The sequence below is a fragment of the Oncorhynchus masou genome, chromosome 6 (assembly GCF_036934945.1).
Source record: "Oncorhynchus masou masou isolate Uvic2021 chromosome 6, UVic_Omas_1.1, whole genome shotgun sequence".
NCBI classification, from domain to species: Eukaryota; Metazoa; Chordata; class Actinopteri; order Salmoniformes; family Salmonidae; genus Oncorhynchus; species Oncorhynchus masou.
In genome coordinates, this window is record NC_088217.1 from 79,772,756 (window position 1) to 79,800,472 (window position 27,717).

At 41.2% G+C, this 27,717-nt stretch overlaps 1 protein-coding gene across 4 annotated transcripts; it reads left to right on the forward strand.

The window, feature by feature from the left end:
• Positions 1–239: 239 nt before the first annotated feature.
• LOC135542746 (uncharacterized) lies at positions 240–27,717 on the forward strand. 4 transcript variants are annotated; one of them, XM_064969920.1, is made up of 14 exons: positions 240–480; positions 11,303–11,587; positions 11,719–11,991; positions 12,142–12,207; positions 16,915–16,941; positions 17,092–17,148; positions 17,479–17,619; positions 18,340–18,372; positions 18,676–18,708; positions 18,820–18,885; positions 21,402–21,428; positions 25,631–25,999; positions 26,216–26,242; positions 26,395–27,717. In XM_064969920.1, exons 1-13 carry the CDS (start codon positions 414–416, stop codon positions 26,236–26,238), a joined length of 1,467 nt encoding a protein of 488 aa, XP_064825992.1. In that variant the 5' UTR covers positions 240–413; the 3' UTR covers positions 26,239–26,242; positions 26,395–27,717. The 4 variants fall into 4 exon arrangements, with proteins under 4 accessions (XP_064825992.1, XP_064825993.1, XP_064825991.1 ...); XM_064969919.1 differs by having other exon boundaries at positions 242–480; positions 26,391–27,717; XM_064969921.1 differs by lacking the exon at positions 21,402–21,428 and having other exon boundaries at positions 26,391–27,717.

Genomic DNA, 27,717 nt, shown 5'->3' on the forward strand with positions numbered 1-27,717 from the left:
GCAGAGATTCTATCAATTCTAAACTAGATATATGGAATTCTGTGAGTTGCAGCCAATTATACACACAGGGAGGCGCCAAAGACCAGGTATGGGTTGACTTCATGAAGGAATATTAGAGAACTGGTTAGAAAAAAAATGCTTATTAAAGTTATTATAACATATAAACAATAATGCAATGTGTTTGTTATAAAATATTATTTAGTTGCCGCCGTCATTTACAAGTCAAATGGAACTTTATTTTATTTTCCACCAAGAGGTCATGAATAAGGAGGAACTAAACCTGTTTGCTTTCACTTTCACAGCCTTGGGAAATAAAATATCAGAAGTAGACTAGACTATGAACCACACAATGTTTTGGCATATATAATTTTAATTTACTTTTATTATCTGAACAAACAAACGAATGAGCAAATATGCCCAAACTAACGCTCATCGGATTGTACTTTTGGATTTGTCTGGTGCAAAAGGTGGTTTCCGGAGGTAAGTTGATTGACAAGGCCGAACGTAGTTTTTGGACTACTTAATATTTGTAATGTTATTTGTGTGCTATAGTGTGCTTCCTGTATAGCCTACAATATTATCACATAATGTTTGACTATCATGAACAATAGGTATATGATATGTTACAATGTGCCTTATTAACACAATGTGCGTTGCAACTTCAAGAACACACGAAGCCGCCCAAGTGTTATTCACATCAATGAAAAAACATGGCAATCTGAAACAAGAAACTTTTATATCGACATTATGGATAATAGCCTAAACACCCTCTTCATAGTGATTTTCAACATGGAAAGTCCGAATGGTTTTAAACGAAGTCTATGGGTGTTTCGAAGAGAAATAAGGACCGCGCCCGTATTATTTTTACACACACACACACACACACACACACACACACACACACACACACACACACACACACACACACACACACACACACACACACACACACACACACACACACACACACACACACACACACACACACACACACACACACACACACACACACACACACTTTGGGAAGTGGTTGAATATGAAGTTTTTACTTACACTTGTATGTTGACTTATCCATATTTACATTTACATTTAAGTCATTTAGCAGACGCTCTTATCCAGAGCGACTTACATATTGACATTGAGGTTTTAAGTTTCGGCTGACTTTTCTTAGTGGATGCACAATCATTGCGAATTGAATTATGGGGCGTTTCAGGCCCGGACGTGAACATAATTGTACACTCGCAAACTCAATCAAAAACAAGGGCTGAGGGGCTTACATTGCAAACGTCCCTTGTTTGGCTAATCATTTGGACCGATGTCCAAGATGGTGACAGGGATTCCCCCAAGGGCATACGGCGAGGGTAAGTGGACGAGAGTGTGTCTTTTGAAACGTTTTGAAACGCAGCCCTGGCCTAACCAAGGCGTAAACCTACAGAAGGGCCTGTGTGATCATGGCAGGGCCGGTGATATGTACAGGCCTTGGGGGGGCTACCATACCTTCTTGCCCCTCCAAATAAAATATTGAAATATTTGTCATTTATTTGACTGAGATGCACGCCGACAGAAAGAGACAGCAATCTCAGGTAAAGCACCTGAGCAAGCAAAACGTCTCCTCTCTGTCTCAGTATTTGTAGACAATGTATCTGATGCTATCTGGATCAAAATAGTATGGCATGTTTCAGCAGCTAGGAAGAGGTGAAGTGAGAGGGCTCACTCTCGCCAAAATCAGTCAAGAATAAGCCACATGGGCGTAATATGCAGACATAACCTTGTTGTCTGCCTTCCCGCCTTTGGGACAATGACTCCCATCGTTAGCGCGGAGACATGAGTATCTCATCATTATATAAAGTTAGGATGCTGGCTTCCCCTAAAGTAAATTGATGATTGTTTTGCCAAAATTATATAAATGCTCATATATAATTACTCCTGCCTAAATGAAAACATTCAAAAAATACTATACCAGAGAGCATGACTTAGCCAGAGAATCATTTAAATAATTCACCATAGAGCATGACTTAGCCACATAGAATCATTAAAATACTTTACCAGAGAGCATGACTTAGCCACAGAGAATCATGAAAATATTTCACCAGAGAGCATGACTTAGCCACAGAGAATCATTAACATACTTCACCAGAGATCATGACTTAGCCACAGAGAATCATTAACATACTTCACCAGAGAGCATGACTTAGCCACAGAGAATCATTAAAATACTTCACCAGAGAGCATGACTTAGCCCGAGAATCATTAAAATACTTCACCAGAGAGCATGACTTAGCCACAGAGAATCATTAAAATACTTTACCAGAGAGCATGACTTAGCCACAGAGAATCATTGAAATATTTCACCAGAGAGCATGACTTAGCCACAGAGGATCATTCAAATACTTTACCAGAGAGCATGACTTAGCCACAGAGAATCATTGAAATATTTCACCAGAGAGCATGACTTAGCCACAGAGGATCATTCAAATACTTTACCAGAGAGCATGACTTAGCCACAGAGAATCATTGAAATATTTCACCAAAGAGCATGAATTAGCCACAGAGAATCATTGAAATATTTCACCAGAGAGCATGACTTAGCCACAGAGGATCATTAGCTTCTCAAAAAAAAAATCACTAGTGCAAAGGCCTTTGCCTTTCCCACGATTTGGGCAGAGGGTGTGCAATATGTCTAGCTGACTGAGTTTTGGCCATCAATAAGAATGTGTTCTTCGCTGACTTGCCTAGTTAAATAAAGGTTAAATAAATAAAATAAAAATATAGATTTTAAAATAATGTAAAATATGTGTGAAGATAATGTGTCTTGAGTATATTTTTGTATATGTTGCAACAAGAAGAAGGGGAGGGGCGCGTTTCTCTCCAGAATGCATGCACTCAGCTCTCCAGAATTCAATTCGCTATCTCCCGCCAATCCTTGCCCATTCATTGTTTCATTGTTTGCCGTTTGTTTGTTTATTTTTTAAATCAATTCCCCATCACATATGTCACAAGTAGGCCTAGTAAATCCCTCTTAATTTGGTTGCATACATTTATGTTAATGCGGGCATTAAATACAGTAATTTACCATTCTCGGGGTGGAAACATTGTTTGCAGGATTCACAACCTGCTACACTTGTGAGAAACAAGTTTTGGTTTATTTCATAATCATTATGAGTTTTGTCAATCTTTTCCTTGTTATTTGTTTGGAGTGCTCGGTGAGCAATGAGTATGTGTCTGGTTTCAGTCTTGATCGCGTTGAGGGAGCACACATAGAAGTAGTGCTACCTGGCTTGCTGCCTGCAACTGTAGGAAAATGCCGAATTGGCAATGTCTGATTTCTGACTTTCTTAACTCACCATGTCCACCAGTAATACGCTGAACGTCACAGTAATTTTTTCTTCGCCTCACACATTGTAAACAAAGTGTTTTGTTGTTGTTGTTTTTTACATCAGTTGCAAATTATACTTCCTCAGTATTTGAAAAATCTTTCCAACACTCGATTATCAAAATATCATGATCTGATGATCTCATATATCTAGCAGAAATGTCTGTTCTGAGCTCACTGGTGCGGGAAACTCTGAGGGCCTGGAATAGGCTAGTTGATACAATGTTTGCAAGTTTGCTAGGGACAGCCAGTTGATGATTTGACACAATGTTGCGCTTCACAAGCAATAGCTCAAGTCAGATAGAAAGAGAGGCAGACAGGCGGAGTAGAGAGATGAATGTGATTGAAAGAATCAGCATTTTCATCAGGATATTTCCTACTGTTTTAATTGTCGGTTTAGGTCTATCTATCTTACTTAGTTGAGAATGGAAGTTATAGACCTACTGCTGCATTGGCCTATAGACGATCTCTGAGTTCTATGCGCTAATTTCCTTAGCCGCCAATGGACCACAGTGTATCAGTGTCCATATGGCAGAGGATGGTGCTCTCGCCTTAAACCAGGTGTACACTACACAATTTTGGCCATGATTTAGATGTCCCAGACCCAGTTTTCGAGATTGGAGACAAAATCCCCACGTCGTGGCCTACTCGGGGCGCGCAGCCATCACCGACACCGAAAGCCAACGTGTCAAATCGTTACAGCTCTGAAGTTCACAAGCAATGTTATTCAATTCAAAATGTTGGCTCGATATTTCAACAAAATGTTGGCTAGATATTTCAACAAAATGTTGGCTAGATATTTCAACAAAATGTTGGCTAGATGTCGGAACTCTGTATGGCAAGCGTTTATGAAGCTGCTTTGGGCCACAGCTTGTAGCTAAGTAAATCTGATCACGTCATTGTTTTCACGAGACAGCGTGGTATCGATAATCCTCACGACAAGGTGAAGAATATTGTAGTGTTTGACCTCCGTCTTGTGCCACATCGTTTAGTGTGAGCACCACTACATTGGCTACATCAAAAAATGACAGGAAACACAGTCGTTTAATGTGAGAGGCTCAGTGTTGTTAGGATTTTGAAAGTCGTGTAGTGTCCACACAGCTTTAGTTGAATTTTAACTTTGAGATTTGTATAATTAACCATTTGCCAATGATTTTGAGAAACGAAAACGTTATTATTGAAATGAAACTGTTCCACGAAAATGCACATATAAAAATAATCAGAACCTTCATGCAGATCGGTAGAAAAGGTAAGATAAATTGTAAGCTTCCCCAAACTTCAATCTCACGAGCTGCCTATGGTCTTTACTATAACACACATAAAAAAGTGTGAACACGCAAGCCGTGCCCCCCTACGGATATCAAAGGCCCATTCAACTGATTAGTTCTGCACGCACGCTCCCTCAACGTTATCAGGAGAGAGAAACCACACTTACTCATTGCTCACATGGAGCACTTCAAACAAAAGACAATACAAAATTCACACAATGTAACAATGAATGTGTAATAATTGGCGGGAGACTGCGGAGCGCATTCTGGAGAGCTGAGTGCATGCATTCTAGAGAAAGACGCCCATCACTTTTTATTTATTTTTTCACCTTTATTTAACCAGGTAGGCAAGTTGAGAACAAGTTCTCATTTACAATTGCGACCTGGCCAAGATAAAGCAAAGCAGTTCGACACATACAACGACACAGAGTTACACATGGAGTAAAACAAACATACAGTCAATAATACAGTATAAACAAGTCTATATACGATGTGAGCAAATGAGGTGAGATAAGGGAGGTAAAGGCAAAAAAAGGCCATGGTGGCAAATTAAATACAATATAGCAAGTAAAACACTGGAATGGTAGATTTGCAATGGAAGAATGTGCAAAGTAGAAATAAAAATAATGGGGTGCAAAGGAGCAAAATAAATAAATTAATTAAATGCAGTAGGGAAAGAGGTAGTTGTTTGGGCTAAATTATAGGTGGGCTATGTACAGGTGCAGTAATCTGTGAGCTGCTCTGACAATTGGTGCTTAAAGCTAGTGAGGGAGATAAGTGTTTCCAGTTACAGAGATTTTTGTAGTTCGTTCCAGTCATTGGCAGCAGAGAACTGGAAGGAGAGGCGGCCAAAGAAAGAATTGGTTTTGGGGGTGAACAGAGAGATATACCTGCTGGAGCGTGTGCTACAGGTGGGAAATGCTATGGTGACCAGCGAGCTGAGATAAGGGGGGACTTTACCTAGCAGGGTCTTGTAGATGACATGGAGCCAGTGGGTTTGGCGACGAGTATGAAGCGAGGGCCAGCCAACGAGAGCGTACAGGTCGTAATGGTGGGTAGTATATGGGGCTTTGGTGACAAAACGGATTGCACTGTGATAGACTGCATCCAATTTGTTGAGTAGGGTATTGGAGGCTATTTTGTAAATGACATCGCCAAAGTCGAGGATTGGTAGGATGGTCAGTTTTACAAGGGTATGTTTGGCAGCATGAGTGAAGGATGCTTTGTTGCGAAATAGGAAGCCAATTCTAGATTTAACTTCCCCACACACCCCTCACTGTAACGGTCGTCGTTGCATGAAGAAGAATCGGACCAAAGCGCAGTGTGGTAAGTGTTCATGACTTTTATTTAAACTGATTACTAGAACAAAATAAGAATGTGCAAAATGAAACCGAAACAGTCCTGTCAGGTGCAGAAGGCACTAAACAGAAAGTAACTATCCACAAAACATAGGTGGGAAAATGCTACCTAAGTATGGTTCCCAATCAGAGATTGTCTTAGGTAGCTTTTTCCCACATGGTTTTTGTGGGTAGTTGTTTTCTGTTTAGTGTTTTGCACCCTTCAGGTTAGTTTCGGTTTCGGTTATTCACTTTGTTATTTTTGCTTAGTGTTCAGTTTAAATAAAAAGTCATGAACACTTACCACACTGTGCTTTGGTCCGATTCCTCTTCATCCGATGATGCCACCGGTTACAGAACTACCCACCACAAACGGATCAAGCAGCGTGGTATTGAGGAGCAGAGGGTTCAGGACTCCTGGACATGGGAGGAGATCCTGGACGGAAAGGGACCCTGGAGACAGGCTGGGGAATATCGCCGCCCGAAAGAGGAACTGGAGGCAGCTAAAGCTGAGAGGCGGTGGTATGAGGCAAGTCAGCGCAGCAGGCACGAGAAGCACACCCAATTTTTTTGGGGGGGGTGGCACACGGGGAGATCGGCGGAGTCAGGCTATAGACCTGAGCCAACTCCACTTGCTTACCGGAAGCAGCATGGTACTGGTCAGGCACCGTGTTATGCGGTAAAGCACACAGTGTCTCCAGTGCGCGCTCATAGCCCAGTGCGCTTATATGCCAGCCCTCCGCAAGTGCCATGCGAGACTGGGCATCCCAGCCAGGGCAGATTGTGGCAGCTCAGCGCGCTTGGTCTCCGGTACGCCGTTTTAGCTCAGGGTATCCTGCGCTGGCTCTGCGCACTGTGTCTCCGGTGCGCTGGGACTGTTCAGGTCGTCCTATGCCTGCGCTCTGCCCGTGCTGGGCTAAAGTGGGCATTCAGCCAAGTGGAGAGGTGCAAGTGGTAAGCACCAGATCTCCAGTGCTCCCCACAGCCCGATTCGACCTGTGCCTGCACTCTGGAGGGGCCGGGCTAAAGTGGACATACAGCCTGGAGGAGTGGTGCCAAGGCTGCGCACCAGAGCTCCGCAACGAGGGTGCCCAGTCCGGGGACCGCAACGATGATGCTCAGTCCGGGGCCCGCAACGAGGGTGCCCAGTCCGGGGCCTGCTGCTAGGGTCACCAGTCCGGGGTCGGCGGCGAGGGTCCCCGCACTAGAGGCGCCACCTAAGTGGGCCAAGCCAGAGGTGGAGCGCGGTCTACGTCCCGCACCAGAGCCGCCACCACAGAGAAATGCCCACACAGACCCTCCCCTATAGGTTCAGGTTTTGCGGCTGGAGTCCGCACCTTTGGGGGGGGACGAACTATCACGCCCTGACCTTAGAGCTTTTTATGTCTCTATTTTGGTTTGGTCAGGGTGTGATTTGGGTGGGTCATTCTATGTTCTTTTTTCTATGTGTTTGTATTTCTTTGTTTTCGCCGGGTATGGTTCTCAATCAGGGACAGCTGTCTATCATTGTTTCTGATTGGGAACCATACTTAAGTAGATTTTTCCCACATAGTTTTTGTGGGTAGTTGTTTTCTGTTTAGTGTTTTGAACCTGATAGAACTGTTTTGGTTTCGGTTATTCACTTTGTTATTTTTTTTAGTGTTCAGTTTAAATAAAAAGTCATGAACACTTACCACACTGAACACTTACACTCACCTTATTATTTTCTCAATATTTTAAATGATTCTCAAGACACATTATCTTCACACATTTTAGATGCTTTCCACTGACCGCCACACCTCAATAATCAGCTAGACATATTGCCACACACGCTGAGCAAATTGCTGGCCTCCCAAATAGGCATTTTTGATTTGAAACAATCCACAGCTATTTTTTAAAGAAGCTAATGATCCTCTGTGGCTAAGTCAAGGTCTCTGGTAAAGTATTTTGCATTATTTTATTTAGACAGGAGTAATTATATAATTTTGGCAAAAATATCCATTTACTTAATTTTTTAATTTTTTAATTTAACCTTTATTTAACCAGGTAGACAAGTTGAGAACAAGTTATAATTTACAACTGCGACCTGGCCAAGATAAAGCAATGCAGTTCGACACATAAAACAACACAGAGTTACACATGGAGTAAAACAAACATACAGTCAATAATACAGTAGAAAAATACGTCTATATACAATGTGAACAAATGAGGTGAGATAAGGGAGGTAAAGGCAATAAATAGGCCATGGTGGCAAAGTAAATACAATATAGCAACTATAACACTGGAATGGTAGATTTGACAGTAGTACTTTAGGGGAAGGCTGCATCCGAACAGTGAGCTGTGCACCCGCCAAGTTTCCTTTCTAATTCGCAAGTGGCTGAAACCAGAGATTTGTATATAATGACGAGATGCGAGTAGTTGCCCCAAAGGCGGGAATGCAGGCGACAAGTTTATGTCCCATGGAAACGTGTTGGGTTTATTCAGGACAGATTTTGGCGAGAGTGAGCTCTCTCGCTTCGCCTCTTCCTCTTTGCTCTTTTATTTAAGTTAACTGCCACGTGGTTCTCCACTCATATAGGCAGCCTACTCTTATCTCAATGAGTCCACACACACTAGACGCACTTGAACTCTCAGGCCCAACTAGAAGAAGTAGGCTACTGAAGTTGAAGCAGTGAATTCTGAGTGTGTGAATAATGCAAAAACAATGTGATTTTAATACAATATGTAGGCTAACACATACAAAGCAGAAAGAGGACAGTTTCCAAATAATCTATGGGACAACTTAAATACAGTGTTTTCATCCCAAAGTCGTCTATCTGACCACCCGCTCCCACCTGCAGACCGAGCCGCAATGATCTCTGTCGGAACCCGCAGAGAACCCGCATGAAAGCAGCCCTCTGGTACACAGTCAGTACACAACACTATGCTCATTATGTCTTAGCAGGATCAGATGGTGACAGGGGTCCCAGCAGGTCAGACAGCCAGGGAAGACCAGACTACAGTGAATTTAGCAGTATATTAACAATATCAGTGAAAGATACAAACTTCCATATGGAATTGATGGGTAGACCTACAGTAGCTACAGGACAACAGTTTAAGCTTAAAGCTACAGTTTGGGATCTGGGAATAATGACAATTTCAATTAATGAACCATTGATTCTATTCTTGGATGATATCTTGTATAAATGTACACCAAGGTAATTCTTTGTCATGCCTCATCTTAGGAGGATCAGATGGTGACAGGGGTCTCAGCAGGATCAAGCAGTCAGGGAAGATCAGTCTGTGATGGATCTCAGGGGAATTTTTTACAGATACAACACTCTCTGTGCAGCAAACCCTGGACAAGCCAGATGCTATTTTAAGGTGGTCTGACAAACCTCCGAAGTTGATTTACAAACGGTATCAAGGGTTAATAGAAGCTTTTCCCGATGACACAAAACATGTAAAACTAAAATGTGAGGAAGACCTGGTGAAGCTATTGATGATGATGAATGGATACAGATGTGTTTGAATGCCCAGTCAGGTTCATATCATCTCAGACATAAATTACTGCAGTTTAAGACCATCTATTATAGAACGTTCTATATGCCAGTGTAACTGAATAACATGCACTCGGAAATGTCATTCCTCAATTGGAGGTGTAAAACACAAAAGGGGACATATTTGCATATATTATGGTCTTGTGAAAGCTGGCTGAATTCTGACAAAGAGTATCTTCTTTTATCTCAGCAGTCCTACAGATTCTCCCTTCTTCCTGTTTCTGTTTGCTTTAAATGTTGATATTGGAGACTTAACTGCATTTAGAGAGGATAAGAAATGTATTGCCATTAATTGGAAAGTTGGTTATGTATCACTAGCTTTGATCTATTGCCAGATTAAGGGTATACTGGGCAATTTTCATAGGGCCTAGATGCCTTATATGGAATTCAGTATGACTAAAGGAGTCTGTATTGAAAACACGCCCACGCCAGGGGAGATACCTATCCCTATCTGCTGGGGGTCTGCAGTCCTGTGGGTGGTCACTCTGGCCTTAGCCTAACACCCACAACTAATAATATATGTTTCACGAAGATCCTAAAGCTGAGTCAGGTGTGTTGGGTGGGGCGCTGCAGGGTGGTGGGCCCCTAGGGACAGGACGGGGGGACCCAGCTATATTGTGTGCAAGTAAAAAGAGATCTACAGTACTTTTAGTCCTATGCTATTAATTATATGGAGGATTTGCTATTTCTGTGTGTTAATGTATTTTTATTTATCTGTTATTTTACCAGGTAAATTGACTGAGAACATGTTCTCATTTGTAGCAACGACCTGGGGAATAGTTACAGGGGAGAGGAGGGCGATGAATGAGCCAATTGTAAACTGGGGATTATTAGCTGACCGTGATGGTTTGATGGCCAGATTGGGAATTTAGCCAGGACACCGGGGTTAACACCCCCCGTGTGGTTCAAGGGGATACTCTGCCTGTTCCTTCTGAACCCTCGTTGCATCAGCTGTTGCTAACTCAACGGCTAGGAGGTATCACTTCTGTAGTGAATAAGAGTTCAAAGTTCATACCATTCGCAACCAAAGCTCACGCTGATGTTGGCTTCGTTCTGTAGTTATTATCTGAATCATTCTGACATCGGACCGTCGTCCTCACGTCCTCGGAACAGGAGGTTACATTGTCGTCAAGGGTTTATATAGGAAGGGAGAGGAGGGCATGTTTGAAAAAGTTCTATAGCCCATGTCCCTTCACAGGGGCGGGCCACTGATTGAGCAGAGCCCTATCTTATGAAAACCCAAATCTCACATTTTAGAAGCTAAAATCACAATTCATCCCATCACGAATAATTTCATATTCAAACATTTAAATTGAACAACAATTCCATGTGAATCCGATAACTCTGATGTGTAGACTTTCCACTGTAGAGTTTATGTCATCTGATCATTGATGAGAATGTCTCAGATGACAACCGAACTGACATCATATTCATTAAGTACCACCGCATATGTTCCATTGGTCGGATTACCAGAATATAGTTCATTTCCCTCCCACCTACTGATGTTCCCAGAATCTCTATGTTAACCAAGGGTTTTGCAAATGTAACATCAGTAGGGTAGAGAGAGGAAAAAGGGGGAAAGAGGTATTTATGACTGTCATAAACCTACCCCCCAGGCCAAAGTCATGACACTATATAGACCAGATATACCCAGCAAGAAGAATTCTAGACATAAACAGTAAAGGTTGATAATAATGACAGTTCAATGCCAATTGGGTTAGGACTACATATTTATACCCTAACCCTAATGTGTTCCCCTGGATACATTGATACTCTGATACATGTATGAAATGTCTGCTTTTCCAGATCTTTATCATGAAGTGGGAGGTGAGCTCGTGTTGACGCCAGACAAGTCCACAGTGACTGACCCCATCACAAGCATCCTATGGAAGCATGGGAAGAACAAGGTGGCAGAGTGGGACAAGGATTTTGGGGGTCTGGACATCTATGCTGACTTCAAAAGCCGCACAACCCTGAACCAGACAACTGGAGAGCTGAGAATCAGTGGATTGATGAAAACAGACAGTGGAGTTTATTCTGTGGAGCTCAACAGCAAACTGCTTGACAAGACATATACACTGTTTGTTATCAGTAAGTGTTTCTGTGTGTGTGTGTGTGTGTGTGTGTGTGTATGTGTGTGCGTGGTCGTGTAGAAACATCAGGTTATTGTAGTGCCTCAAGAACTTCCCCAAATGATTCCTGTTTCTTTCCTCTATTTACAGAGGCAGTCCCCAAACCCAAAATCACTTCTTCCTGCAACGCCAACCAAACCTCCTGCACTCTGACCTGTGAAGGTGACACCACTGATGCTGAACCCGTCACCTACAGATGGAAAGTGGCAGAGGGGGCGTGGGAAGTCGGAGTAGAACAGTTTAATGTCTTTAATAGCGACACTGGCCAATCAACCAATGGTTACAAGTACATCTGCAAGCTGAATAATGCTGTTAGTGGGGAAGGGAAAGTCAGTGAGCCAGTTGGAGAGGTGTTTGGTCCAGGTGAGTGGACACTCATAAGTGTGTTACAGTCTTATGTATTGATATGTCAGTAACACTGTTAGTGTTGTAGGACATTTTGAGTGCTGCACTATGTTGAATACCTGATCAACTCCTGTCAAAGTATCAATACAAAATGTGTTTTCATTTCAGAGCCTTCCAATACCAGTACTATTGTTGTTGGTGTTGTCATATTAGTGCTTGCTGCCGTCATAACAGGTAAGAACAGCACATCTATAGTAACAGAGCACTGCACATGTACATAGTTGTGAAGCACAGATTGACATAACAGCAGCAACAACAGTGAGCTATACCCCCTGAAGGGGATACCTGTTCTACCTGTATTTACAGTAGTGTTCAGGCTACTGTTACAGTCAAGACAAGGGGTTAGATGCACCACCTGCCATAGGTCACAGTCTTCATTCATAATGTGTCACAAGGAGGAACCAATTTGGACCGGCACAATATGGATTAGTCCAGTCTGAATTAATCAGCAAAAAGGATGGTAAATACTTTGTGTCAACCTAAAAATATGTTTAGTTTCTATGGATATTAGATGTGAAATCGCTGGCTAGGATATTTTAACCTTTGTCATAGGCTACATCCATCCTATTTTTTTAAATTGAATGGCTCAACTTTTACAGAAAGCTCATGTCTGCTACGTAGGCTGAAGACATAGCCACAGTCAACATACTATACAACTGTTAGTTACAAGCAAACTAGAAAATTACTTCAAAGAAAAGGCTCCCAGTGCCTCTGAAGATGTGGGCCATGAAACCACGGAAAGCCATTAATTTCCAATGGAAGAGAAGCGAAGTGGCAGGGGACAGTTTGGCGATGCGAGAACTGTCGGGAACAGGGCTGGACTAAAGTCAGGGAACTTTATGCAAATACTTACCCCCATCGCGGCGGGCTTGAAGTACATAAATAACAACACATGTCAATAAAACATAATGTTAGGAAACTGCTAATAATAAGCCATGGGTAGAATCTGAATTGTTTACTCCTCGTGTCCTCGCTTCCTTCTTTAAACCCATTGGAGGAGAAGGTCACAGGGGAGGGATCTCTGGCTTTCTCATCCAATGGGTTTTGAGAAGTAGTAGAGAGGAGAGAGGACGCAAGGAGTATGCCACTGAGATTCTCCCCTAGTCGCACAAGTATGCTATGTTCTCCATACAATATCGACCACACCCTTTAACTTTAATGTGACTGTGCATGAGGCCCATCTACAGGTCCATAAAAGGCTGGTTCATTTTAGCTGTGTGTGGGTGTGTGTGTGGGTGGCTTTACCATAAGAAGTAGGGGGTTTCCAGGGTTGGGGAGTTTACATGTATTTAGTTACTCTCCAACCCCCAGGGGCATTCCATTTGGATTAGCAGGGTAGCTCAAGAACGATCATTTAAGAAAGTAGACTAAAATCATTCCAATCCCGATTTAAAATGCAACGTCTGTTTAGAGTATTGGATGGCATGGCTCAGAAAGCAGCTGCCAGCATGGTACCTTTTCTTTCACTTTTAGAAAGCGGAGAACAGAGTACCAGTTTGTTTTGCCGGTCAGCAGTTTAGGCCGGTCGCCGATTGATTTGAATCTTATGTCAGGATTTGAACTCGCCCTTGTAATCCTTGTTGTAATCTGATAGCCAGGGAATTGGTGGAGTCCACCTTTTTGGTGACCATTGGAAACCAAAAGCTATTTTATTGCTATTAAAATATAGGTTGTGATAGCTGTAGCTTAATTGGCCCAGGAGGCTAGTGCCATTTTGGTTTCATGTATTGTTATACAAATAAACACAACTGAACAACTTCCCCAAAATACATGTCCTGATTTTTTTATAAAGCTAGGCTACTTATTGTTTTTAGACCGTTCGTGTTCTCTTCTCCTGTGTCGTTGAAGACAACAATGACTTCCCACCAACATTGTCTTGCTCTCTTCCCACTTTCCACAAAGACGTTGGTGGGAAGTCATTACAGGCCAACACTGTATGCGCCGTTCAAGTGGCTGTAGCCTAGGGGGTCGGCAACCTTTTTCATCTGCAGTGCCAATATACAATTTTTCCTACCATTTCTAAAGTTCTGCGTGTCAGTTATGATTTTCATATATGCATTGTAAGCTACCTAACCATGCCCAGAAAATGTCTAACTGCCCGCAGACCGGAGAATTTTATAGCTGTCTATGAGACAGAGTTGCTGTCCAATCAGCACCACGCCACAGAACTCCACTATGTCTACCTGTAACGAGGAGCTGTCCATTCAGCGGTGCTGAATCACAGAAGCAGCCTTACATGCTGACTAGACTGGGCACACAAGTGCGCCATCGCGAGCATGTTGATTTTGTCCATCCACACTAGACGCAATCAGAACACGCAGGTTGAAATATCAGAACAAACTCTGAACCAACTATATTTATTTGGGAACAGGTTGAAACATTCATGGCCATTTAGCTTGCTGTTGCTAGCTAATTTGTCCTGGGATATAAACATTGGGTTGTTGTCACGCCCTGGTCGAAGTATATTGTGTTTGTCTTCATTTATTTGGTCAGGCCAGGGTGTGACATGGGTTTTTTGTATGTGGTGTGTTGGTATTGGGATTGTAGCTTAGTGGGGTGTGCTAGTTAAGTCTATGGCTGTCTGAAGTGGTTCTCAATCAGAGGCAGGTGTTTATCGTTGTCTCTGATTGGGAACCATATTTAGGCAGCCATATTCATTGAGTGTTTCGTGGGTGATTGTTCCTATCTCTGTGTTTTCACCAGATAGGACTGTTTAGGTTTTCACACATTTATTGTTTTGTTAGTTATTTCATGTCGAGTTCCTTTTATTAAAGAACATGAATAACCACCACGCTGCATTTTGGTCCGCTTCTCCTTCACCAGAGGAAAACCCTTACAGTTGTACGGTTTCCTGAAATGCACAATGTCCTTTTTTCTGGATCTTTGTAGAATTTTTACCCATTTTGAGTCATACAAAATCACGTGCTTTCTACTCTGCCAATTAATCCACAGATAAAAGGGGAAACCTAGTTAGTTAGTTTCTAGTAATTATTTGTATACCTTTGGTTTCCAATAATCTCTCCTTCAGTCGTCATCTTCTGCTTCTGACTTTATATGGCAGTTGGCAATCAACTATAAGGTGCATTACCACCACCAACTGGACTGGAGTGTGGACCTCAGTTCATCTTTCAATCACCCACGTGGGTATATGCTCCTAAAAACCAATGAGGAGATGGAAGAGGCGGTTCTATTTTAGCGCCCGGCTACGCAGACACTCATTGACACGCGCAATCATTTTGGATGAAATCATTGAATGACATGTACAGTGCATTCAGGAAGTATTAAGACCCCTTGACGTTTTCCACATTTTGTTGCGTTACAGCCTTATTCTAAAATGTATTAAATCGATTTTTTGCCTCATCAATCCACATACAATACCCCATAATGACAAAGCAAAAACAGTTTTTTTTGTATTTTTGCTAATTTATAAAAAATTTAAAACAGAAATATTAAATTTGCATAAGTATTCAGACCCATTACTCAGTACTTTGTTGAAGCATATTTGGCAGTGTTTACAGTCTTGAGTCTTCTTGGATATGACGCTACAAGCTTGACACACCTGTATTTGGGGAGTTTCTCCCATTTTTCTCTGAAGATCCTAAAGCTCTGACAGCTTGGATGGGGAGTGTCGCTGCACAGCTCTTTTCAGGTCTCTCCAGAGGTGAACCTTTGCCCTAGTCTGAGGTCCTGAACGCTCTGGAAAAGGTTTTCATCAAGGGTCACACTGTACTTTGCGCCGTTCATCTTTCCCCCGATCCTGACTCGTCTCCCTTCTGCTGAAAAACATACCCACAGCATGATGCTGCCATCACCATGCTTCACCTTAGGGATGGTGCCAGGTTTCCTCCAGACGCAACGCTTGGCATTCAGGCCAAATAGTTCAATCTTGGTTTTGGTGGTTCCAAACTTCTTCCATTTAAGAATGCTGGAGGCCACTGTGTTCTTGGGGACCGTCAATGCTGCAGAAATGTTTTGGTACCCTCTGCAGATCTGTGCCTCGACACAATCCTGTCTCTGAGCTCTGGGCAATTCCTTCAACCTCATGGCTTGGTCTTTGTCCTGACATGCAATGTCAACTGTGGGAACTTCTATAGGCAGGTGTGTGCCTTTCCCAATCATGTCCAATCAATTGAATTTACCACAGGTGGACACCAATCATGTTGTAGATACATCTCAAGGAGGATCAATGGAAACAGGATGCACATGGGCTCAATTTCGAGTCTCATAGAAAAGAGTCTGAATACTTATGTAAATAAGCTATTTCTGTTTTTTATTTTATTATATATTTGCAAACATTTCTAAAAACCTGTTTTTGCTGTTTTATTATGGGGTATTGTGTGTAGATTGATGAGGACATTTTTTTATTTGATCAATTTTAGAATAAAGGTAATGTAAGAAAATATGTAAAAAGGGAAAGGGTCTGAATACCTTCTGAGTGCATCGTATGTGTACATTTATTTTGCAACAGCAGTGGGGTGTTCAGCATGTTAGCTCCCTTCAAAAAAGCATGTGTATATTTTGTGCGTCCTTGTTGATTGTAGGACTTAGTTGTATGCCTTTTATTTCAACGCACGTGTAGGATTTATCTATCATAGTTTGCATTCGTCGTCAGTTGTTTAATGCACCGGTTACTTTCACATTGATTTGAAGTCGGCCTTGTTCAGGTACTGTATGCATGTTGTTTATTGGTGCTCTCAGAAATGATGTATTTTTATTGCAGCTTAAGCATGTAAATGTGGGTGAAGTCATACTCAACAGCTGACAGAATGGTTAATGCAGACTTGTACTTTAAGAGGTATTTCTCACTCTGATATAGCTAACACAAGCTACAGAACCATGGATCAACTTGGAAAATAAAACGTTTCTTTTTTTACTCCTCAGGATTTTTGGTGTGGAAGAAAAAGACAAGTAGGATAATTCTCTGTCTCTTCCTGTCTCTATTCTTCATACTCACTGCTTCACAAAAATGGTAGAACATTTGGATTCCAGTGAAAACAAAGAACCATTTGAATGAAAATGTTAATAATGTCTTACATTTTGGTCTTTCTTTCCTCTCAGGATATCCCCAAAACACCTGGATTGACTTTTTGAGAAAGTTTTGTGGTGCAAGGTTTGGTAAGTGTTACCTTAACTCGACTGGTCCATATTCAACCTGCTAATGGGGTCTGTAATACAGGCACAGCATTATTCATGTATATATTCACAACCTTCCATGCACTGTGATAGAGAGTGTGTGAATTCACAGATGTAATCCCACAACCCAGAATTTTTCCAAGTTTTCTCATCATAACCTTATGCAAACTTTAAAGGGCAAATACCTCCTAAATTCAAGGAACCTTTTCTACTCTATTTGCTGTAAACAATGTCGGTGGATGGTGAAACTTTACAGGGGATGCAGGCAACAATCAGAATAATTTTCCCCGGATACTGTTTATCACACTATAGGGGATGATCAGGTCACCAACCGTGGAGCTTCAGGGATTCTATCTGGGGTTGCCATGGATACAGTTTATAGCACTGTAGGGGAGAAGTCTTTTAGAGATTACTCCAGGAATCAGAATAATGACAACCATCCCACTAACACAGGTAATAAAACTAACACACCTTTTACATGGTACTTCTGTGGGGACATTTTGACAATGCACATATGTGGAGCTGTTGCCAGAAATGTGCAAGGAAAATGTGCTTTAAACGATATACTTGTGATGAGTATTTGAAATAAACTGCTGGATTTTGGTTTATCTTTAAATCTATGCATTTTTGCACTGTCAAAATGTCACCCATAGAGGTAACACTGTGGATAAAGATTGTCACTGTCGCCCCTTGCTAGGTTGTACTGTTGAAAAGCCAATTACTTCACAATCTTCATTCAGGACGTTTTCAGTTCTGAGAACTGTTTCCATGTTGTTTTGTTTGATATGATTGTTGCTGGTTTAGAGATGTGGCTTATTTCAGAACGTCTCAAGTCCATTGCAGGTTTTGTGTCTTTAAGAGCTCATGGTTAAACCATTCATCTACTGCGGGGGTAGACAACCCTGGTCCCGGAGGGCCGTAGGAACTTCATGGTTTTTTTTAACCAACCTGGAAGACCAAGTGTGTTGAATTTAGGCAATCACTGAACTGATTAATTAGCTCAGTTGGTCTGGTGTGGTGCCTAGTTGGAACGAAATCCTGCTGCACCTCAGGAACAGGGTTACCTACCCCTGATCTACTGTATGTTACAAATCAAATAGTTGCATCATCATCATTCAATATTGTCACAACAAAGATGTTTGAGAATGCTAAACTGATCTATTCTCTCTTCAGTTAGATCCAATGATGGAAACAACCAAACCACAGGCAAGTCCTCCAGCTAATTTAAGACGTCATGAAGCAGAAGTAGCATTAGAAGTTAGATGCTCATCTGCATATCTCAGAATATCACAAGAACATAGCAATCAATCTATTTTATTTGAATTCTGTTAATCACTTTAAGTAGGAAGTCGCTGTGTAAATCAATGACACTTGATGGTAAGACACAGTGGCAGTCACCTTGAATTCTGTCACTCAGCATCCTTTTCATTGTCATCCAGAAGTCAACACAACAAATACTAATATGGTTTGTGTATGAGAATGCGAAGCTCAACTTTTCTCTCTTCTCAGGTAAACTCAGTGATGGAGTCCAGCCAGAACAAGGCAAGTAATCCAGTTCATTTAAGACTGTATAAAGCAGAAGTAACTTCTTAAGTAGCATTTGAGGTCGTAGGAGAGAGGCTGTAGTTAATTTTTCCTTCTGTGATTCTGCAGAGACGGTTAGGCTACTGTCCATCAAAACAGGGGATGATGACACAGACAAATTGCAGGGGAATGGAGGTGTGTATGAGACATAAGCGGATGGTTTAACCTGTAACAAATCTGGAATCAGTGCTTTGGCAGTTACAGTACACCCAATCCATATCTGTTCCAGATGATTCATATAACTGACTGATTCTTAAAAGCTAAATACATCATACTGTGCATTACAAATATAAAGGGTTCATCTAGAACAGGGGTGTCAAACTCATTCCATGGAGGACTTCGTGTCTGCAAGTTTTCATAACAATCGGAAATCGGGATTTTTGGACACCGATTTGGACAATTTTTTTTGTTTTTTTGTTACACCTTTATTTAATCTTTATTTAACTAGGCAAGTCAGTTAAGAACACATTCTTATTTTCAATGACGGCCTAGGAACAGTGGGTTAACTGCCTCGTTCAGGGGCAGAAGGACAGATTTTCACCTTGTCAGCTCGGGGGAGCCAATCTTGCAACCTTACAGTTAACTAGTCCAACGCTATAACCACCTTCCACTCATTGCACTCCACAAGGAGACTGCCTGTTACGCGAATGCAGTAAGCCAAGGTAAGTTGCTAGCTAGCATTAAACTGTCTTGTAAAAAACAATCAATCAATCAATCATAATCACTAGTTAACTACACATGGTTGATGATATTACTAGTTTATCTAGAGTGTCCTGCTTTGCACATAATCTGACTGAGCATACAAGTATCTGACTGAGCGGTGGTAGGCAGCAGCAGGCTCGTAAGCATTCATCCAAACGGCATTTTTGTGCGTTTTGCCAGCAGCTCTTCGTTGTGCGTCAAGCATTGCGCTGTTTATGACTTCAAGCCTATCAACTCCCGAGATGAGGCTGGTGTAACCGATGTGAAATGGCTCGCTAGTTAGCAGGGTGCGCGTTAATAGCGTTTCAAATGTCACTCACTCTGAGACTTGGAGTGGTTGTTCCCCTTACTCTGCATGGCTAACGCTGCTTCGAGGGTGGCTGTTGTCGTTGTGTTCCTGGTTCGAGCCCAGGGAGGAGCGAGGAAAGGGATGGAAGCTATACTGTTACACTGGCAATACTAAAGTGCCTATAAGAACATCCAATAGTCAAAGGGTAATGAAATACAAATGGTATAGACGGAAATAGTCCTATAATTCCTATAATAACTACAACCTAAAGCTTCTTACCTGGGAATATTGAAGACTCATGTTAAAAGGAACCACCAGCTTGTATATGTTCTCATGTTCTGAGCAAGGAACTTAAACGTTAGCTTTCTTACATGGCACATGTTTCACTTTTACTTTCTTCTCCAACACTTTGTTTTTGCATTATTTAAACCAAATTGAACATGTTTCATTATTTATTTGAGGCTAAATTGATTTTGATGTATTATATTAAGTTAAAGTAAGTGTTCATTCAGTATTGTTGTAATTGGTATCAATTAATCGGTATCAGCGTTTTTTTGTCCCTCCTATAATCGGTATCGGTATCGGCGTTGAAAAATCCTAATCGGTCGACCTCTACAAGGGAGGAGTGGGGCTGCATTCCGAATACGTAAAAGGCACACCCCCAGCCCTCGAATTAAGTGGACACTTCTGATGATGTATGACGAGTTGACACTTGAAGTTCAAGGGAGGAATGTATGAATGAATGAATGTTAAATGGACCGCCCTTGCCAGGACATTTGTCTCTCATTTGTCCCACGGTTGTGTTTTCAGTCGTCATGGAACCACCGGTAGCTGTTGTGTGGGTGCTTTACATGCTCTACAGTCATTTATGATAGCATTTCCTATCTTGGCTAGAAGACAACGCATCCGCTAGAAGACAATCGAATACTTGCCATCCAACGATATTGGGTAAATCAAAACGTATTATGTGTGATGTCAGGGAAAGTTGAAAGCTAACCAAACAAAAACATCATTACTTTTATGAGATGTTTGTGCCGTCTGGTGAATTATTAACTTATTTACATTATTTTTTTACCTACGTATGTTGACTTCTCCATATTGATGTTGGTTTTAAGTTTAGGCTGACTTCTCTTAGCAGATGTACAATCATCACAAATTGTATTATGAGGCGTTTCAGGCCCAGGAGTGAACAGAATTATACACTCGCACACTATCACAAATGAGGTCTGAGGGGTTATGTTGCCAACTTCCTTGCTTGGCTAATTGTTTGGACCGACGGAAAAGATGGCTGCGGGGATTCCCCCAAGGGCGTAAGGCAAGTGGAGGAGGGTGTGTCTTTTACGTGTCTGGAATGCAGTCTGAAAATCGTCAGACATTCGGCCCTCCGTGGAATGACTTCGACACATGATCTAGAGGGTTACTAGAAATGATCTGATTAGAAAGTTTGTCCTTCTGTTCGCTTTTGCAGATAAACCTAGTAGATCCAACAGTCCTAACGATGAGTCAAAGTTTGATTGTAAGAAGACACAGTGGCATTCACCTGGAATTTTGTCACCTAGCATCCTTTTCAATGTCATCCAGAAGTGAAAACAACCAATGCTAATGTGGTCTGTGTATGAGAATGTTAAGCTTAACTTTTCTTTCTTCTCCTCATCTAAAGGCAGTGATGGAGTCCAGCCAGACCTAGGCAAGTAATCCAGTTAATTTAAGGCTGTATAAAGCAGAAAAAACGTCTTTAACCTCTTACATCTATGGGGGAGCTATTTCATTTTTGGATGAAAAACGTTCCCGTTTTAAACAAGATATTTTGTCACAAAAAGATGCTCGACTATGCATATAATTGATACCATTCGAAAGAAAACACTCTGACGTGTCCAGAAATACCAAGATATTCTCTGTGCGTGCCCTAGAACGTGAGCTTCAGGCAAAACCAAGATGAGATGGCATCCAGGAAATGACAAGGATTTTTGAGGCTCTGTTTTCCATTGTCTCCTTATATGGCTGTGAAAGCGAGAGGAATGAGCCTGCCCTTTCTGTCGTTTCCCCAAGGTGTCTGCAGCATTGTGACGTATTTGTAGGCAGATCATTGGAAGATTGACCATAAGAGACCACATTTACCAGGTGTCCGCCCGGTGTCCTGCGCCGAAATTGGTGCGCAAAAGTCACCTGCCAGTATTTTTCCTTGGGATACAGAGAGGAAAGCAAGCTTCCACGAACTGCATATCAATAAAGAGATATGTGAAAAAACACCTTGAGGATTGATTCCAAACAACGTTTGCCATGTTTCGGTCGATATTATGTAGTTAATCCGGAAAAAGTTTTACGTTGTAGGTGACTGAATTTTCGGTTCGTTTCGGTAGCCAGACGCAATGTAGAAAACGGAACGATTTCTCCTACACACAGACGCTTTCAGGAAAAACTGCGCATTTGGTATGTAACTGAGAGTCTCCTCATTGAAAACATCAGAAGCTCTTCAAAGGTAAATGATTTTATTTATTTGGTTATCTGGTTTTTGTGAAAATGTTGCGTGCTAAATGCTACTCAAAATGCTATGCTAGCTTTGCATACTCTTACACAAATTAGTCAATTTCTATGGTTCAAAAGCATATTTTGAAAATCTGAGATGACACAGTGTTGTTAAGAAAAGGCTAAGCTTGAGAGCAGACGCATTATTTTCATTTTATTTGCGATTTTCAGAAATCGTTAACGTTGCGTTATGCTAATGAGCCTGAGGCTTTAGTCACAAACCCGGATCCGGGATGGGGAGTTTCAAGAAGTTAAAGATGAACTATGCAGAAATCGCTCCGCCATTTCCTAATTTCTAAAATTCTAGTAGTTAAACTAAAATTAGGCCATGTGAAGAACAAGCAGTCATTGTGTAGAGAATCATTGTACCAAAAATGAAATATTTTTTCAAATCCAAAAATGTAATATATTTTCCATAACCAAAAATATTGTATATTCAGCTGTTTTGAAGCTGGTGTAAAAAAAAGAAGAAAAGAAGAGGAAGCATAGAAGAGATTACTGCTTCTTCGATTAGCTTTCAATGAGAATGAAAGATCGAGAACTCACATTTCTATGAATTTGTTTGGGTCTCCCAAAAAGTTACATATTGTAGAGGCTTTAGTTGATTTCCTTCTGTGTGTGATTCTGCAGAGGTTACAGTGGCCATCACCAGAAATCTGTTTACATTTAATTAGGAAACTTTACTCGTGTGTGTGTGTGTGTGTGTGTGTGTGTGTGTGTGTGTGTGTGTTTGTGTGTGTGTGTGTGTGTGAGAGAGAGAGAATGCACAGCTATAATCCTGACACCCAGAATATTTCCAAGTTTTATCATCATAACCTTATGCACACTTAAAAGGGCAAATACCTCCTAAATTCAAGAAACCTCTTCTACTCTGTTTGCTGTAAACAATCTTGATGGATGGTGTAGCTTTACACGGTACACAGGCAACAATCAAATGATGTTGCCCTGAATATCGTTTATTGGGCTGTAGGGGATGATCAGGTCACCAGCCGTGGAGCTTCAGGGATTCTATCTGGGGTTGCCAAGGATACAGTTTATAGCACTGTAGGGGAGAAGTCTTTTAGAGATTACTCCAGGAATCAGAATAATAACAACCATCCCACTAACACAGGTAGTAACACTAACACACCTTTTACATGGTACATCTGTGGGGACATTTTGACAATGCAGATATGTGGAGCTGTTGCCAGAAATGTGTTTCTCATATTATTTGTGGTGGAATTTAGTTGAAGAACATGTTTTAGTGACATCTACATACAGTATGAGAAGGTGATTACTAATGTGAGTTTAAAGTGAGCAGTGTGTGGACTAACATATATAAAATGTGTATTATAAGGTTGGAATCTGCAAGGAAAATGTGCTTTAAATTAAGTGCCTTGATGAGTATTTGAAATCATTTGTTTGGCTTTGGTTTCTCTTCACATCTATGCATTTTTGCACTGTCAAAATGTCACCCATAGAGGCAACACTGTGGATAAAGATTGTCACTGTTACCCCTTGCTAGTTTGTATGTTCCAAAAGTCAATTATTTAATGAGCCTCAGTATGAGTCTTATTCTTTATTTGATCTGTCAATCAGAACATTTTGAGTTATCAGAACTTCCATGTTTTGTTTGAACATCTGAAGACCTTTGCAGGTTTTGTCGTCATAAAGCAGAAGGAGCATAAGAAGTAGCATAGATGCTCATCTGCATATCACAAGAACTTAGATGGCTATTTTATTTTAATTCTGTTGATAACTGTCAGCAGGAAGTCATTGTGTATGATGCTATGCCTACTCGTATACTTTATTGGGAAGTTATTCTTGTCAAAATAGAAGGTTAGTAAGTGGCAACTTGTAGGTGAGTGGGGGCCAGTACTACTAATATCTACACCATTTTGCTGACAGTCATTCTGAAATGATACCTGTTCTACCTGTATTTACAGTAGATCTTAGGTGTGCATATACAGTACGGCAGTTCTTTGTTAGTGTTCTCTGTTGTGTCCTCATTATTGAAGTAGCTTAGAGTGTAAATGTAGGATAAATCTTCCAACAGCTCATTGCTTGTGGTCTTGCAAAGTTTTTTCCATACTTTTTCATAGACTCTTAGATTTCCTGAAATCATCAGCAAATTTTAGACTGTATTAGATGTGTATCTGAATATCTCAGAATATCTTAGGAGCTTAATTCTCTGTGTGGCTAGGTATTTCTTCTGAGAGCTCGACTACCTGTAAGCTCCACTACCTGTAAGCTCCACTACCTGTAAGCTCCACTACCCACTACAGACAGGATAGGAGTCATACAGCCCCTTAACTGGGGGAGATGATTTATAGACAAACTTTGTTATTCTGTCCTCAGGGACGGCTGGTAACAATGCCAACAGTGTTAAGCCAGTTACAGAACCTGAAGAAGGTTAAGACACTAGCTAGGTTTCCATCCAATTGGCGACAGATTTTCATGAGAATATTCTAAAATCTGCATAAAAACAATATGCATGTTTTCCCACCAGAGATGTGTTTCCATGAAACTGACTTGTAGCGGATAAAAGGCTGTGCGTGATGACCTGGTGCACATAAAAATAACATTTGCAGTTAATTTCCCATCTACTGAATAAAAAATACAACTTAAGTGGGTTTCCATCCCATTTTCAACTCTACTGATGGTTTTTCACCCAAAAATGTGCCCTCTAGCCAACAGCTCTCAGATACAGTGTGGGCATAGCATACATGATGAGATTATTATGGACAAAAGTCAGATTATTTTTTTATTTGTCAAACAGCAGCCAACTATCTATCATCATGTCACCAGAATAAAACCCTCAATATTTATTTGAAAGGAGCATCAAACTCATCACCTTGGACTTTCACCACCCTGTGAAGTTCATCATTTCTTTAGTCTGTAACCTAATAAACTGCGTACTTTCCAGAGTCGTAGAGGCAAGACCACACGTCATTGCGTGACTCCAAGTTTACTTTAATATGATCATTATTAAATCAATATTTGTGCATAAAAACATTTCCACTGTCATTTCTCACATAATTAATTTGACAGACACAAAGATCCCACCTTGTCTTGTGTGTTTTGTCGACATTTGGAAAGTTTACTGACATTAGTTGTTTCCAACAGGCTGGCCTTTAAAAAAAATGATCGGACATGTACTTACATAAAAAGGTTGGCTGGACACCTGGTTACAGATTGAGGTGAAAGTGGCGTTACACTGGAATTCTACAATCAAATATGTTGAGGATTGTTAGAACATGTCGGGTTTGAAAAACATTGTGGTGGGAGGGCTTGTCCTGTCTAAACAAACACTGTCTGGGAAACACTGGTGGTTCAGTAGAGAGGCTGTAGAACATGGTTTACCCTCTCTGTTTGTTTCCTCAGTTGCCGAGTCTAAAACGGATGGCAGCACTGCACCAGTGGGCGAGGATGAGTCTAAAACAGATGGCAGCGCTGCACCAGTGGGCGAGGATGAGTCTAAAACGGATGGCAGCGCTGCACCAGTGGGCGAGGATGAGTCTAAAACGGATGGCAGCACTGCACCAGTGGGCGAGGATGAGTCTAAAATGGATGGCTGCGCTGCACCAGTGGGCGAGGATGAGTCTAAAACGGATGGCAGCGCTGCACCAGTGGGCGAGGATGAGTCTAAAACGGATGGCAGCGCTGCACCAGTGGGCGAGGATGAGTCTAAAACGGATGGCAGCGCTGCACCAGGGGCTGACCGAAACACAGCTGAAGGAGAGGCAAAAGGAGGTGTGTATGAGAAAGGGATAGTAAACCTCAAGTCCCTCTAAATGCATCAGGATAAATGTACAGACCGCTGTCTCAAATAGATGGGAAAGACTGGCATCTTAAACTGTCATAACAGAGCAGGAATTAGTGCCATTGTAATTACAGCATTCTTGAATCACAGTAATTCTGAATGGTTTCATTTCTCAAGTTCAGTTCTCCTATTGTGTTTTCTTGCAGGGAAAGATGATTCCGTATTGTAGGACGGTAAGTTGGAGTGTGATAACAATGTAGACTGTTTTCACTTAATTTCCCTTTATTGTGCAATACTTCTTGCCACACTCTGGTCAACTCACTATAAGTAGACTGTTAGTCTGTTACCAACTCTTGTTCCTGCTAACTGATGTCTCTCTAGACAGGGAACTGTGGACCAGAGGAACGCAGAAGATCATGAAGACAAGAGAACCCACCGTCTCACCTGAGTTACCAGCACTGGACGACAAGACATTCTAACGTTCAGAGAACATTTCCATGGCAATAGACTGGCTTGTGTTCGGTGAAACTGAGGTCCATTTATAACAGTCACTTGTCCTTTCTAAACAAGTGTGCTATATAAAAACAAGGAGTGGGAAATGTGTAGCAATAGTTTGACCCCTAGAAGAACTTTTTGAAATTGAAAGTATAGAAATGCACAAGCCCAACAAAGAAAAGCACCTTTAAAGCATCATATTACAGTTTTAATTAGAAATGAAGCAGCAACAAATCATAAACCAACTCAAAATTGGATGCAATAAGGCTTTCTTGTATCAGATATAACCAGCAATCAAATGAATAGTCAATACTGTCAGTAGTCCAAAGGTCAAAGTCAAAAAGAGATTCAGTTCAACCAAAAATGTCCTTTAAATCCAGGATTCCCAAGATTCAATTGAGTTCTTTCCCAAAAAATATAAATTATATTCCAATAGTAAGAGCAGGAGAGTCGATCAACAATTCACATTCAATCAGATACACTCATCATTCCGTGGTGTTGAATGGAAGTCCTTAAATCCAGTCATTTCCCTTTTTATGGCAAATAATCCAGTGGAACAGGTTTAAACTACACCATTACGGCGCTATTTTACATGCAAAGTTTTCAAAAAAGCATTTCCTCTTTGTTCCTCACACCATAGCCTTTAGAAAAAAGTTAGCTCTTCCCTTTCCTACACACACACATGACCACATCCTTAAATTGACAGGTATCATTTCTGGCCAATCAACAGATTATCCACTTTGTGGCACTTACATCATGGTAAGGAATACATGCATGACCATTAATTCTGTTTCGTATCACATTTAATGTGGCAACGTTACACGTGTTAGTTTATTTGAATCTTGTTTAGTAAGTAATATCCAAAGCTGCCCTCTTCTACTCTGCATATTTCTGATCTTCCACCTGTCCTCTCTTCTTTTTAAGAACACAATTATTGCTAGCAAGTGTTATGCACATGTCAAGATATTAGGTAAACAAGCAGAGGAATTTCCATGCCCTGAACGTACCGTCGGCCTACTGTATTTTAACTGGATTTGCTTGTTTGTATGCTTATATCGACATGATCATTTTCCCTTGTTGTACATTAATCCTAGTGTATGTGGTGTGTGTGTTGTATGTAAGAAGTTTGGATAAATGCCTTTATATATTTAGCAAAAAAACGCTCAGGCCAAATATATTTAAATATGAAAATAACAAGGGGTGCTGCTGAGAA

What these genes read in the sequence shown, in the direction of transcription:
- LOC135542746 (XM_064969920.1), top strand. Translation starts at nt 414, where the DNA reads ATGCCCAAACTAACGCTCATCGGATTGTACTTTTGGATTTGTCTGGTG. An exon ending in GCAAAAGGTGGTTTCCGGAG is followed by an intron (nt 481 to 11,302) that starts GTAAGTTGATTG and finishes CTGCTTTTCCAG; the next exon opens with ATCTTTATCATGAAGTGGGA. An exon ending in CAAATTGCAGGGGAATGGAG is followed by an intron (nt 18,886 to 21,401) that starts GTGTGTATGAGA and finishes CCTCATCTAAAG; the next exon opens with GCAGTGATGGAGTCCAGCCA.